Source organism: Atractosteus spatula, chromosome 7 (genome assembly GCF_055471065.1).
Source record: "Atractosteus spatula isolate fAtrSpa1 chromosome 7, fAtrSpa1.hap1, whole genome shotgun sequence".
NCBI lineage: Eukaryota > Metazoa > Chordata > Actinopteri > Semionotiformes > Lepisosteidae > Atractosteus > Atractosteus spatula.
Window position 1 is genome coordinate 58,438,473 of NC_142712.1, and position 14,651 is coordinate 58,453,123.

The following is a 14,651-nucleotide window of genomic DNA, read 5'->3' on the forward strand; positions in this document are numbered from 1 at the left end:
CAGGAAGCAGATTTCCTCGCTACATTACAATTATTTTTGCTTCATCAGAACAGGAGTTCCCAGGGACGGATCTCGGAGCTGATGTGACAATTCTTTATTTTATCTAAACATCCAGGCATTAACGCAAACATTGGAATATATATTCGGAGTTACAAAAATATTCTAAGTAGAGCTGCACTCGAAGATCTGCCTTTCCTCGCTGTGGCAGTAGCCAAACCCCTCACCTGGCCAGCTTCTTCAGCTCGCACTCCACCTGCTCAACGAAGGCTGGGAAGTTCTGATCTAGGAGGCAGAGCCGCAGGAAGGGCCCCAGCTGCTCCGTGGGCAGAGTGGGGTGCCGGTACGCAAGTGGAAGGGTAAGTTTGGACTCCCCCAGGAAGGACTCACAGAAAAAAAGAAAGAGAGGAGGACACTCAAATTGCAGGATACAGAGGAACATTTTACTGAGCTTGACACGTGCTACACACCAGGAATAGTGGAGTGTCCACATGTAGTTTAATAACAGTCCAAATGGAAAGTGGCACATTGATATTGGTATCAAACACACAGGCTAAAAGTTGTTTGACCAGCATTGAGTTAAATGTGGCTCATTTTTAAGTCATGAAAGTATTTCTGCATACTGTTATTAAAACCATATAATCTAGTTTTCAGTAAGAAAAAAATAGAAAACACTGGTGCTCTTGTTCTGTTAAATGACTTCTGTATGGATGCAAAGATGCAGTTTTTTTTACTCATTTCAAATAATAAGATACTCATTTTTAATTAGAATTTTAAAAGAATTAAAGAGAATAAAATCTTTCTTCAACTTGTCATTAAAAAAAGACAAAGGTAATATTAATCGGTACTTATCTCCTTATTTGCAACACAGCACTATGAGACCAACATTTGATGCCTAAATGATGCTGAGATTAATTCTCAAGTACAAAGATCTATTACTGATCCAGCTCTTCTAAATTAAGAAGGTCACAATAGCCCTGCTGTTACAAATGTATAAACTGACACCAAGTCTTCAAACTTATTAAGACCTCAAATTATTTCTGCCTTATTAATTATTGGACAAGTTAAATTTATCAACTGAGCATAACTGAAGAAAAACCTTGCATTCTACTGTAAGAAATGATTTAACTGCAGCAGATTAGAAAGCTGATAAAAAGTATACAACGTGTATTTTAACACTATTTCATTCTACAGCTGTGAAGAGGTCATATCTTTATTATCCTTATGAGAATAATTATTCACTTTATTATTCACCTTTAAGGCTCTGCATGGCTTGGCACCTCAGTACCTGTCTGAACTATTATCTCCTTACTCCCCACCTTCGCTCTTCTGATTCTGGTCTCCTTACTGTCCCCCAAGCCCGTCTACATTGTATGGGTGACAGGGCCTTCTCCTGTTATGCCCCCAAGCTCTGGAACTCTCTGCCCAAGGATATCAGAGAGTCACCTTCTCTGAACTCCTTCAAATCCAGACTCAAAACCTTCTTCTTTAGAAGAGCTTTTACTTAACTGGTTCCATTCTTCACCCCTCTGCTTTTCTTAGTACCACCATCCACAGTCTCCTCTGTGTATTGTAATTGTGTTTTATCTTGTGTATTCTTTTTATTTAGTTGTTCTCATTCTGTAAAGCACTTTGAGAAGCCACCTTTAAAGGCACTATATAAAATAAAGTTTATTATTATTATTATTCTTTTCCACCGTCATAACACAGTCTGACTACAGCATGTGCCTCCAAGCTTCAATACCCACTGCGATACCTGTGCCAGAAGTCGGATTGGTATTGAACCCTGATTAATTTCAGATGTGGCTCCAGATCCCTCACCTTCACTGATCTAGGGTAAACACAGCAAAATAAAATAATGACATTGAAAACGGAAGATGGATAGGTGCAGCAGTGATTAGAATTGCTGTCTCACAGCGCTGGGGCCCTGGGTTTGGACTTGGGGTGCTATCTTTGTGGAGTCGCTATGTTCTCCCCGAGTTCCCATGGGTTTCCTCCCACTGTCCAAAGACATACTGGTAGGTTAATCGGCTTCAGGAATAACTGGCCCTGGTGCAAGTGCGTGTCTGTACTTGTGTCTGCGATGAACTGGCGTCCCAGCCAGGGTTTATCCTGCCTGGTGACCGTTGCTTGCTGACATAGGTTCTGGTTCCCCGTGACTCTTAATTGGACTACGCAGTTAGAAAATAGATGCATGGACACTAAAAATACACAGGAAGCCATAATGCTACAGAGAGCCTTGCAAAATTATTCAGACTTTTGCAAAGCTTTTGCATTTTGTTGCTTTAAAGGGCGGAGCGGTGGCTCTGTGGCTAAGGATCTGCGCCTGTGACTGGAAGGTTGCCAGTTCAAATCCCGCGGCCGGCAGAGGAAACCTACTCCGTTGGGCCCCTGAGCAAGGCCCTTAACCCCAACTGCTCCAGGGGTGCTGTACAATGGCTGACCCTGTGCTCTGACCCCAAGCTTCTCTCCCTGTCTGTGTGTCTATGTGTCTCATGGAGAAAAGCTGGGGTATGCGAAAAGACAAATTCCTCATACAAGAAATTGTATAGGGCTAATAAAGAAACATTATCATTATTACATTAATGCTTGCAGTCACATTGCTGTAGCAATTAATATTTGTTAGAGACACAACCTACTCCACACTTTCAAAGCAAAAAAATAAGTAAATAAATACATAATATGAAAGACAAAATGGAAAAGTCATAAATGCTTTACCTTTAGATTTCTTTAGTTTGAGCATTAAGGTTTTAATGGGTCTGAAGGCACTGCCATTGGAAATCTAATTACAGAACCTGATTTTCACACAAAAAATTGACCCGATATGTGACAATATATACATACTGCTGCACAGTGGAAATGTAGTCTAGGTTACTTAACAGAAGATACCCTGCCATACAGTACAGCTGAAGCAGATTCCCTGACATTCTTCAAGAAGCAGATGGATGAAATCTTCATAACAATAGCCTACTAGCAAAAAAACAGACATTTCTAACCTTTTCTCAATGTCTGTTATTTCTTCTGTCATTTGTAAGCTTACGATATCATCAGGTATCTTCTAGCCACAACATAGCCTTTTGCCTGCAACTAGGCTCCATTCAGATTTCATTGAATATCTCTAAGATAATGTCCTCAAAGCTCTTAGGCACCTACTATTTGGATCTAGTATTCAGACAGGTGCTTAATAAAATGGATCCATGTGAAGCATATTACATGGTGCAATTTTAGGAAAACGTAATGTGTCCATTACTTTACACTGTTAATGACAAAAATTAAGTCCAGGATGACACAGTATTAGGACTCTACATCGTGCCAGTTAGCCTATCTTGCTTTTTTGGTTGCTTAACGATCCATAATTCCCATTTAACTATTTCTTCAAGGAGATCACAGAGATCAGTACTCTGTTAACTGCGTGCATATCAGTTTAGCTTTGCAAGTAAGTATTGCTGAAAATTAAAAAAAAAAACACTTCAATATTATCTGCAAATGAACACTATGTAATTGAATACAGTGTAGCACAGGTCAAGTAATTAATTTTGATATAACAGCTGGACAGAATCTATTCACTGGTAATTCAAAAAACAGCAGTCAGGCTAAAAAGTAATCAATTTCATTTTAAAGAAGCCTAGGGAACAATATACTCCACTCAAGTTGCCTGTGAGTGAAAATCCCCTAGGTATAACCTGCTCTGTAATAGAGATGAGGTTGTTCAACGATGTGTGACAGGATGAGACCGTGATCAGGTCAGGTCATCATACATAAATACACTTTCCTAACCCCTTTTAACCTTATTTTTATCTCATTTAACACTTTCATATTATTATACTTGCAACAGCCCTGAAAATAATACTTATAGCACTGCAGACCGAACAATTTAACCAGAAAAATGCAGATATAGTACTTAAGATTCGGTAAAAAAAAGCATAATGAATTAAAGACCAGATACATACAGTAGTGCTGCTTCCACCATTGTGGTTAACAGTCATTGTAAATGTAGTGAATATCCACAATTTTAGAACTATGTTTTACTGTGCATCACTGTAATTATAAAGATGATAATTCTGATGTATACCAGGTGACTCATGACTAATCAAGTGATATCAAATAAAAGCCTATATCAAATATTGGCGTATTCTACCACAACTTTAATTTTCATGTGTGCAGAAAGTTCTTAAAAAATATCTGGTGACCCTGCACAGACATGTTCAACATTTTCAGCAAAAAAAAGGTCAGATATTTCAATGTGTATTAATACATCCCCATCATTTTTTGGTATCTCACATATACATAATCATTTGCTATCAGCAAATGAGAAAGAACTGGGACTCATCACATGACTTCCTTTGCAGGAATGTCAAGCATGTTGATGCACAATCTCCAGTAATACAGCCTGGTGATGTTCAGTTAAGGCAATACTGTTACAGTAGTCTATCAGACTCCAGAAAATTTGGGTTGTTCAATTACTGTAACCAGGATTATCAGCCTTAACTTGGGCCTAGAAGAAATCTTATCCATATCGGCCTCCCTTTCACTGAGCTGGGGCATCACTACAGAGTGATTTGAAAACGACCAGAGCTGTGTACCTTTAATATACCAGTTTTGGATTTGCAAACTCACTAGCATAATTCCCACCAAAGTCCTGTCATGCCTTTTGCCATTTCACACTCCCCTGTGACATATTTTACAGTGACTAGGCCTCCAATGATTACAATGTGCAGCAGTGAGTACAACTGCATATGTGCGATACCGCCGGTTTAAATGCAATTATCCTCATTCAGAAAACAATGATAGACTTTGGGACTGCACATCCTGCACTGCTTCAAGCTGTTAAGCAAATTATTCACTTAGCCGATACATTTAACCAAAGCCTGCAATTACAGAAAATAGTGCATGAAAACGGGACTAGCTACATGTTATCCAATTAATAAGATTATGCAGTTACTTGATTTGGTAGCAAATGGGAGTCAGCTGTACGATTTATTTTGTTCTCTCTTGTATTTGTAATTAAATAGCGAATCAGTTACCAAGATTTCACTTTGTATATGACACCTCACCTTTAAGGTAATAACTATTGATTTTAATGGGTATTTTGTAATGCAGAGGGACTTTTTTCAGTTTAACAAAGCTTTACAAAACTTAACATCTGTAGTACTAAAGGGAAGCCTGTATCCATGCTTCTGCAATAATGCTGGAGAATGGAACAACGGAATTGAAAGTAAGATAAAATGTTAAATATTGTCCTGTGCTCCTGGAGACAGTGAGTCCTACCTTGCGCTCTGCAGAGTGTGTGTCGGCAGCAGAAGCTTCACCTTGGACCGGAGCGCTTTCCACGAACAGGTACTGCTGCAGTGTGATTACTGCACTCTGGCACTGCTCCAGAGCCTCCTCCTTGCTGCTCCCCCCGAACTGCACCCGAAACATGCGGCTCTCGCTCTGCAATCGCAAGACACGCACATGTCCGCTCACTCCAGCAGGGAAACAACACTGACAGCCAGCCCTAGGCACACATTTAAGGGCCATTCAAAGTGAAAAAGGTAAAGGGGCAGGCAGAGCTGCCAATATAGTTCAACCCTTTGTTGCTTACTGGAGGTAAGCGAAATGCAAGGCTTTCAAGAATGTTCAATGTCAGGAAATATTACAGTATATCAATGTGGCAGTAAGGGTACTATGGAGTACGTTAGCAGCAAAATATGAAACAATAATGTGCTGTGTTTGCGATATGACAAGCACCGTGCTTCAACAAATTTCATTTATGAAATACTGAAGTAAAGGAAAGCAATTTTTTTTAATCAATTAATACGTGCCTAGGATACCGTCTATAAATTCTAAATTGACAAATTCTAATTTTTCTAAATTCAGCACCTACCACTGCTGCAGCTGTGCGAGTTAACACAAGAGTGATACTGCAAGTGCACCGTCTCCAGGATGATAATTATCAAGTCGAAACAGTAATTTATTGTTTTCTGAATAAATTTTAAAAAAAGTTCTGATGCTTTTCTTCTCTGTTCTGAGCTCCTTAGGAATCACGTATTTAGTCTGAAATAACATTTCATATGATTATTTTTAATTTGAAAACAGCCATTTTAACTGTGTATCACGCTTCCATCATACTCCAACCTCCCACAAGCCCTTGCAAAAACCTTGACAGAGACCTCCGGTACTTTCTGAGGTCTTGTCAGACTGCACAGCTGCACACAGAAGTTCACACTCACCTTCATCTTAAACCTGAACAGCAGGATGTCTGTTTTTTGGATCACTTTCAGGAAGTTAGAAGCATTGAGAAGCGAGAACCCTTCCTGGAAGACAAACAGCATGTCTTTGCATAAGTATGCTGATTTGCTCCACAGTGGGCTAGAATTAATTAGGAAACTCACATGTATTACCACGTGTTTCAGTTGAATTTTAATTTACCTTTATTCACTGTACTTTACTGCCCCATATGATAAGTAAACTGTTTTTTTAATTTTAAAGCACACTTTTTTCCCTTGAAAAATATTCTTATTATTTCTAAACTGTCCCAAGAATTCAAAGGTATATGAAGCTGAAAAGGAAAGAAATGTATCGTACAATCAGCGGGTTGTGAGAGTATGGGGCAAACTTCCCAGCCATGTTGTTGAACCTGAAATACTGGCTTCTTGCAAGAAAAGGAACAGTTCACTACTAAATAATGAGCTAGATGGGCCAAATGGCATCCTTTAGTTTGTAAGTATTTTTATAATGTTCTTATGAACTTCTCATAACTAATTCAAAATAATTTATTATCACACTACTAGCGCTCCATTCATTTCAAACAGCACTGCAGTATATGAGCTCAGCACCAGAGGGCTCTACTGCCTCAGAAACTAATTTGCATTCTGTCTCAGCCTTCTGTCCATAAAAGAGAGCGAAGGGAGACAAAGCCAAAGTATATTCTACTTTCCTGAGTCTACAAGAATGTTTGCAATGATTCACTTGCTTTGTTATTTTAAAAGACACTGTAGCAAAGAAGGAATTTAGCCATTTCACACACGGTGCTTATAGTGCCAACAACCACTGCAGGAACACTGGAAAATGAACATAAGAAACAAAAGAGGAGAGGTCATTTGACCCCTCTTGCTCCTTTAGTTGCTAGTAGTTAGTAGCTAACAAATTAAAGCAAGCCAGGGCATCAACAATGATAACAGCCGGGTAGATTGCTCCATATTTCTCCTACCACTTGTACAAAGAAATGTTCTGTCTTGAATGCAATTCCTATCAGCTTCCATTTCTGTTCTTAGAACTGTAATATATTGGTAATCTTGGACCGACATTGCACTGTACTGTAGATTCCTTTCTGGATGCTTCAATCAAGTCTGGTCAGCTTTCTTTTTGAAGACTAAAGACATAATAAGAAATTCATCTGAACCAAGAAAATATATAACATAATAAAGGTTAAAAACAAAAGAGGCCAATCAGCTTATCTCTCTACTAGCAACTTAATTCAAGGATCTTATCCAGCCTTTTCTTTGTATAAAAAGTGCCTCCTGTGTTCTGTTTAAAAGCACTTCCTGTCATTTTCACCTGTGTCTGATTTGTATTTCACTCTTGTCTCTGAAGAAAACTGGGGTGACTTTGTCAATGTGTCTGAGAATTCTGAACACCTGAATCAGGTCTCCTTGTAGTCTTCTCTGTTTAAGATTAAAAAGGTTCAGTTATTTTAACTGTAAGAGTAGGGCATTTTGTGAAACCTGGGAATGCATCTGTTTGCTCTTCTCTGAACTGATTCCAGAAAAGGAATTAATATGTTTAATTCTTCTTTGTATGGATTTCAGAGTAACATTCTTTTTTGAAATTTGGAGACAAATACTGAACACTGATCAACTTTTGGGTTTGTCCAGAATACCTTGGGTTAGGCCATTATTTCACTAATATAATCTGTACAATATGCAATGGAGCCAGTGTAATGGAGATATTGTCCTCTTAGTTTACATTACACAAAAGTACCTGATAGGGGTGTCCATAGTCACCTCTACAGACCAATTTTAACAAAGCTGGGATACTGATAGTCACTTAAACAAGCTTAAGACAGTCAATTTCCATACAAGTATTGAGACTATTGCAAGCTTTGACCAGATCAATAGTCTTGTTGCAGAGAGAGGATTCTAGGTGAGCCCCATTCTAATCCAGTTGTTCCTGACAGGCCAGGAATGACAGCCGTAAAAGAACCGGCCTCTCTCACAGAGTCTTGGCTGATCTGGAAGCATGGAAGCAGACAATTTCAGGTTTCTTCCCAACTGTTTTTTACTGTCCCCTTTTAGTTATAAACCTGAAACTCTAACCCTGAGCTGTATCCTCTCACAGAAGTGAGGCGATTTTCCTAGGCTACCCCTGCAGGAACAGATCAGAACAGACAAGCCTCCCTTCACTAGCACTGTGGTGTTATAGCAACAAGCAATAGGTTTATTCCATGCTGAAATAAAGAAGAAAGAAAATGCAACGTTTCGGCCGTGAAGCCTTCTTCAGTCTTTCTCACACCTGAAGAAGGCTCCACGGCCGAAAGGTTGTGTTTTCTTTCTTCTCTTTTCAGCATGGAATAAACCTATTGCTTGTTCCTTTGCAGCATGCGCATGCTGACGCAGCTCCCCACCTGAACTGTGGTTTTATATACCCCCTAACCAACCAAAACCTACTTCAGCTGCCAGCTGCATGAGGAATAATAATAATAATAATGACATAAATATGGAAAATATTCTTGCATGTATTTCTCCTTATAACATAAAGGCTTCTTAGCAGTCTCTAAATATATATACAGTGTATATACACGTTTAGACACAGGAATTAGATGAAACAGATGTGACAGATCAAGATTTCTGTTTGACAAGCTAATGCACAACCAAAGAAAATTTAATCACTAGACAAAACTGAAAACCATGTGCTAAATAAAAGTTTTTATTTACATCTTACATTAAAATTGTTAACATTATGAATTTGCATGATCAACTTTTTATTAATTGAATATGGAGAAACTGAATACTGTGAAAGAAGGTGACAATGTATACATTCCACAACACAGACATAACACATAAAACACACTGATAACACTGCACAACTCAAACACATCTCAAAATAAAATGGTGCACTTACATTGAAATCAGCCAAACAACTGAAACATGGAATAACTGTTATATTTTTCAACCCACTGTCAGTACTATTAAAATGGATTTAGCAAGATACACACAAGCTTTATGAAATTGCTTGCAGTCTTACTTCTGGAACTGATATTTATGTCCAACAGAGAAAAACTGAATCATGACTTCAGATATGATCTAGTGAAATACTCAATATCCTGAAGAGACAGAAATGCAATAATCTGTCCAAACCTTCAAAATAAAAATAAAAACAATACTAAAAACTATAAAAGCACTAAGGATCAAGAAGAACAAGCATATCTTTACACAAACAGTTCAGTATCTGGAGTGTAAAAACCCAAACTCAATTCACCAGTCTCTTCAGCAAGAGCCTTCATGACATCCTCAGATCAGTAATCTGACAACCAAATGGTTAATATGGGCCAAATGACCTTTATGTCTCCACTGTGCTCAAATGTTAACAGAATTTTGCTCTGCCTAGCTTAATGCTTTGTAATTGTGAAGCATAAAGTGTCCAATACATTGTTCTCTATTTATCCACAATCTGAATTTCAGTTTTATCTTCATGCTTCAGCCCAGATTCACACAGAAATTCAAAGCAAATGAGTTTTCAAATCTTAACTTCTATTCAAAGAATGTTGAGCTCTTTAGGGTTAAGATCATGCAAAGTAATTTCCAACTAATGGGTATTTGCAGAGCTCAGACACAGTTGCAAGGAAACGCGTGCTGTTGACATTGTCTCTTACTGTATAAGACTTCTGGCCTGTGACCAGAACTGACTGCTCATCTGCTCAAGCGTCTGCTGTGCTCCAGATTTGTGAAAGGTCATTACTCATACTTGGTTGCTTAATCTTTTTAAGTAAGTTGCAAAATGACTTAATAGAAGAGTCATTTCGAAAAATAAATTCAGCCTTAGAGATCAGTTTTAGAAGGGACAGCAGCCATGCAAAAAAGAGGATAGAGATCTTCGGGAGAGAGGACAGACATGTCAGTTTACATATTCCTGTACTGTGGGACACTATTTCTCCAGACTGTGAATACTGGCGTTTTCAATTGGAAGAAAATGACATTATAATTTCACTAAAAATCTGTCCGGGGGCTGATGTACAGTACTGTATGTAGCTCACTTCTGTCTGCTTCCACACATCAGTCTTGGAATACTATTCCTTGTACGAAACACTAATGGTGTTTTGACTTCCAAATCATTATTGTTTGAAGTTTTTTGGGGAAAAACTTGTACTTTCAGATAGAGATGGACCGATCAACGTTTTGTGATGCCCACACCGATTGCCTATTTTCTGTAAGCGGTTCGGCCGATACCGATACGATCCGGGGGGGGGGGGGGGGAGGTGTTACCATCCAGCCAAAGACACAAAAGATGCTAAAATTGTTTTATTAACAAGACAACGATTGTTGCAACCATCTCACATGAAGTAACAAGCTGCAGTCTAACAATTTTTTTATTTAATGAAGATGACCAACTGGCATAGCGTAGCTCTAGGCGAGATATCAAGCGGCAGAATCCTACACCTTCAACAGCCGAAAATGGTTGGTTATCTAGCGCAATAAATTCCATTATTTTGGTTGTGATTCTTCTTGCTTTAGGGGTATCTCTCAAATGTCGCCTGCACTGTCGGTTGTCTTAATGTTGGTGTAGTTTCGATACTCACGGTACTCAGTCGGGTGATGTGCTCTTAAATGTCGTATCAGGTTAGTTGTATTAAAATTCTTTGTGTTGCTCCCCCCACGAGACACGTTAGTTTTACAAACATAGCAAATAGCATTGGCTTGATCTGGATCAGATACAGCCAGCAGCCATATCACTCTGCAACTCACAACTGACATCCCACTGAAGCTCAGCAAGTGTGAGCCTGGTCAGTACATGGATGGGAGACCTCCTGGGAAACCTCCTGGGAAAACCTAAGGCTGCTGCTGGAAGAGGTGTTAGTGGGGCCAGCAGGGGGTGCTCACCCTGTAGTCCATGTGGGTCCTAATGCCCCAGTATAGTGACGGGGACACTATACTGTAAATCCTTTGGATGAGATGTAAAACCGAGGTCCTGACTCTCTGTGGTCATTAAAAATCCCAGCCAAATTTCCCATCAGCCCCTACCAATGATGGCCTCCTAATAATCCCCATCTATGCATTGGCTTCATTACTCTGCTCTCCTCCCCACTCAGAGCTGGTGTGTGCTGAGTGTTCTGGCGCACTATGGCTGCTGTCACAACATCCAGGTGGGGCTGCACACTGGTGGTGTTGGAGGGGAGTCCCCATTACCTGTAAAGCGCTTTAAGTGGAGTGTCCAGAAAAGTGCTATATAAGTGTAAACACTTATTATTATAATGCGTTAAAAAAACTGCCAGACAGATGACAGGTTTTCATTCCAAGGCACACAGCAAAATTTTTCAAGCGTTTAACGTCATAGACCAGCTCTCAGTATCGGCCAAATGAAAGGAAGATCAGCCAATCGCCGATCACATATTTAGAACGGAAATCGGACGATTCAAATCTATAGCCGATCAATCCTTCCACCCCTACTTTCAGAGAACCAAACTCATACATTGTTTACCACATGGCAGACTGAAACTTGCACTGTATTTTTTCATTTTTCTTTAAGCTTTAACTTAATCTTGTCAGGATTTCCACCCGTTTTCTGGAATGCCTTCTCTGTGCTCTACTACACTTGATTATGAGAGTAACATGATATTCCACAACACCGTGCTGCTCTAACATTCTGGGCATACAGACCCCCTCTGCTACCGCAAAACCCTGAGGAACCCTATCACGATCTAAAGCAAGAGTCAGGGGGAGGTTGGGGCATGGGTGGAGAGGGAGTGTGACAGTAAACAATGGGTTTGTTATTTATTATATTGCATGTGTACACTGTTTTAGAAATTATATAAACCTTCACAAAAGAAATTCAGTCATTACTGCCGATACAGATAACCAAGCTTCTTTCAGGAAACAAGTCTGGATGAGATCTTAAAATGAATCTGCTACTAGCAACTGAGGGAGCTAGATGGGCCTAATAGATTCCTCTCATTTGTAACTTTGTTATACTTGAATATCTCACAAACTTTTAGTAGCATTGCAATACCATACTAAAATACCACACAAATAATAAATTATATCCACAAACTGAAAACATAAAACCAGATTCTCTCCATGCTGCATTCAACAAGCATAGATTTCTACCAGATTTCTACTGAGGAAGTTACATCTCAGAGAAGACTTCTTTCAGGGCACTGAAAAAAAAAAAGAGAAAAGAGCTAACAGTTCTGCTTGTAATTTCTTATGGCCTAAAATCTTTTCTGCTTGATACACATAGCTGGTCCCTTCTTAACAATATGCAAGGACACAAGCATTTTCTCTGTTCTTGGTTCCCCCAGGTCATTATAAACAAAAGTTCAAATACCCTATATTTCATGAAGAAAAATTAGGTTCTCTCCATCTGCTATGGAGAGGACATAAGACCATTGATGAATACAAAGTTAAGCAAGACACTCATCTTAACTATTTAAGTGGACATAGCCCTCAATCTTAAGGGTTAATTTTAATATTATTTTAAACTTAAACACAAGCACATGTCAACTGTTAATATAGATGTTTGTCTTGAAGTCCCCATGTTTAGCAAAAGACTGAAGAAGGTTTAGGAACACAGATCTTTAGTGCCACGGTGCAGACAGCACAACTCCCACTGCCCAAAGAAGACAAAGAAGCTGATGCAGCTATCCAGCTGTATTATTTATTAATATTATTTATATAATACACTTTAAGTCACTATGTATAATGTCCTCTGTTTTCCATTAAATTGAAATTCGTTCCCATGAAATTTGTTAAATGTTACCATGTACAGTGAATGTGGAAAAGAGACTGTGCAGTGAGTCCAATCATCACAGAAAGCATGCTCCTACCAGCAGGCCATGTCCCTGGGTGATGAGGAAATGTCCCGACTGGACGATGGTCAACTCCAGCTGTCCCGCACTTTCGCTGGAGTTAAAAACCTAAAACACAGGATTTATATTACAGGAATCCGTTCGCCTGAACATAAGTTTCCTCAAAGCTTATCAACCACAAAACCACGGCTTCACAATAGCGGAAAAACCTTTATTTTCACTGCAGCTCAAGACACAAGCCCAAGGGACAGCGGCCTCCAGCCCCTGAGCATGGGGAGGCGTGTCCTGCTGGCTGGGAACCAGGCAGCAGCACCACTGGCCCAGACGTGCACTAGAGCCAGGGGCACTTCGCCAAGAAGGTCTAAAACCTTTTTTCAACCTGCACTGCACTCATCTTATATCTGTTCTACTGTACAGATATCCTTCTCCCCCACCTAACCCACCCCCCTTCAAAACGGTAATGTTGTTTTACAGAACCTTATAATGTTCACACTTCCCACTTTCCAGCCTTTCTATGGTATTGGGATCGCAAGGAAAATGTAATCCTTACTCATCCGGATGTTATATACAGTGCATACACACACATCACTGCAGTGAGGGCCGGTACCCCAGACCCGCTCGCTGCACGCAAGGGCGACCCACTGACCCACCGACAAGAAGAAAAGTAAGAACCTTGCATCTGTGCTCACTTTTAAATCGAGGTTTCGTCATCCATCAGTAAATTAAACGCACCCACAGACATCGAAGTGTTTTCAGCTGTGCAGGGGAAGACCAAGGCGAAACACAGCGGGCATTATTTGCCGACGCTAGTGAATGATTCCCGCAAACAGCCGGCGTCAGTCGCCGCACTCCCGACCTGTTTGGTGATCGGCTTCAAACCCTGTAACGCCAACGGCAGCGGCCCGCGAAAGGAGACTAGCGCTGGGCAGCCTGTCGTTGTGTTTTTTTATGATTAATAATAAATTAACGCCTCCTGATTCATTGGCAAATGCAGCAAAGGGTCCAGGGAGGTGCTGGCGCCCCGTACACGCCGCGCCCTTGGAGGTCCCCAGGACGGTGTGTCTTTTCGGTTCCGTGGTAGTTAAAGTAATTATTCGCCAGCGCTGAAGACTTGTGAGTAGGGAAATAGCAAGCCATACGCGCTGTTGACCTTCTCCGCAACGGAGCGTAAAAAGGATTTTTTTTTTCACCCTGCCCAGCGTTGCTTACACTCTCAACTTGTCCTGAGCGAAGCCCATTACCAAGCACCACGACACCGATTCATCTGCTGAAGGCGCTTCGGTTACTGAGAAATTAACCAACCTTCCACGACGAGGTGCTGTCGCCCACCGTGGCCTTCGGTAGAAACCGACTGTAGCGCCTCAGCGGCCACCGCGGCGCGGCGCTCAGGCCGCCGGGCTCAGGGGGCGCCGCCATCTTGCCCGGCTCGAGACAGGGGGAGGAGCCGCGGCCTCGCGCCTCGCGGCTGGCCCGCCAACCACGGCCGCGTTGCCATAGAAATAAACCTTTTTTTGCCGTGGACGCTTTTTGATTAATTTTATTAAATCCGGCAATGCTGCAACAAAATAAATACTTAACAAAATATTTAACAATTAATTAACAAATAATTAATAAAAAACAACTAAATAATTTGAATCGGTGGTGGTGGAGG

At 40.4% G+C, this 14,651-nt stretch overlaps 1 protein-coding gene across 1 annotated transcript; it reads right to left on the bottom strand.

Annotated features, from left to right (window-relative positions):
• Window positions 1-220: 220 nt before the first annotated feature.
• rec114 (REC114 meiotic recombination protein) lies at window positions 221-14,416 on the bottom strand. Its single transcript, XM_088922119.1, has 6 exons — window positions 14,303-14,416; window positions 13,019-13,108; window positions 6,210-6,293; window positions 5,266-5,430; window positions 1,754-1,828; window positions 221-382 (listed from the first exon to the last, which is right to left on the bottom strand). Exons 1-6 carry the CDS (start codon window positions 14,414-14,416, stop codon window positions 221-223), a joined length of 690 nt encoding a protein of 229 aa, XP_088778245.1.
• Between the last annotated feature and the right edge of the window lie 235 nt (window positions 14,417-14,651).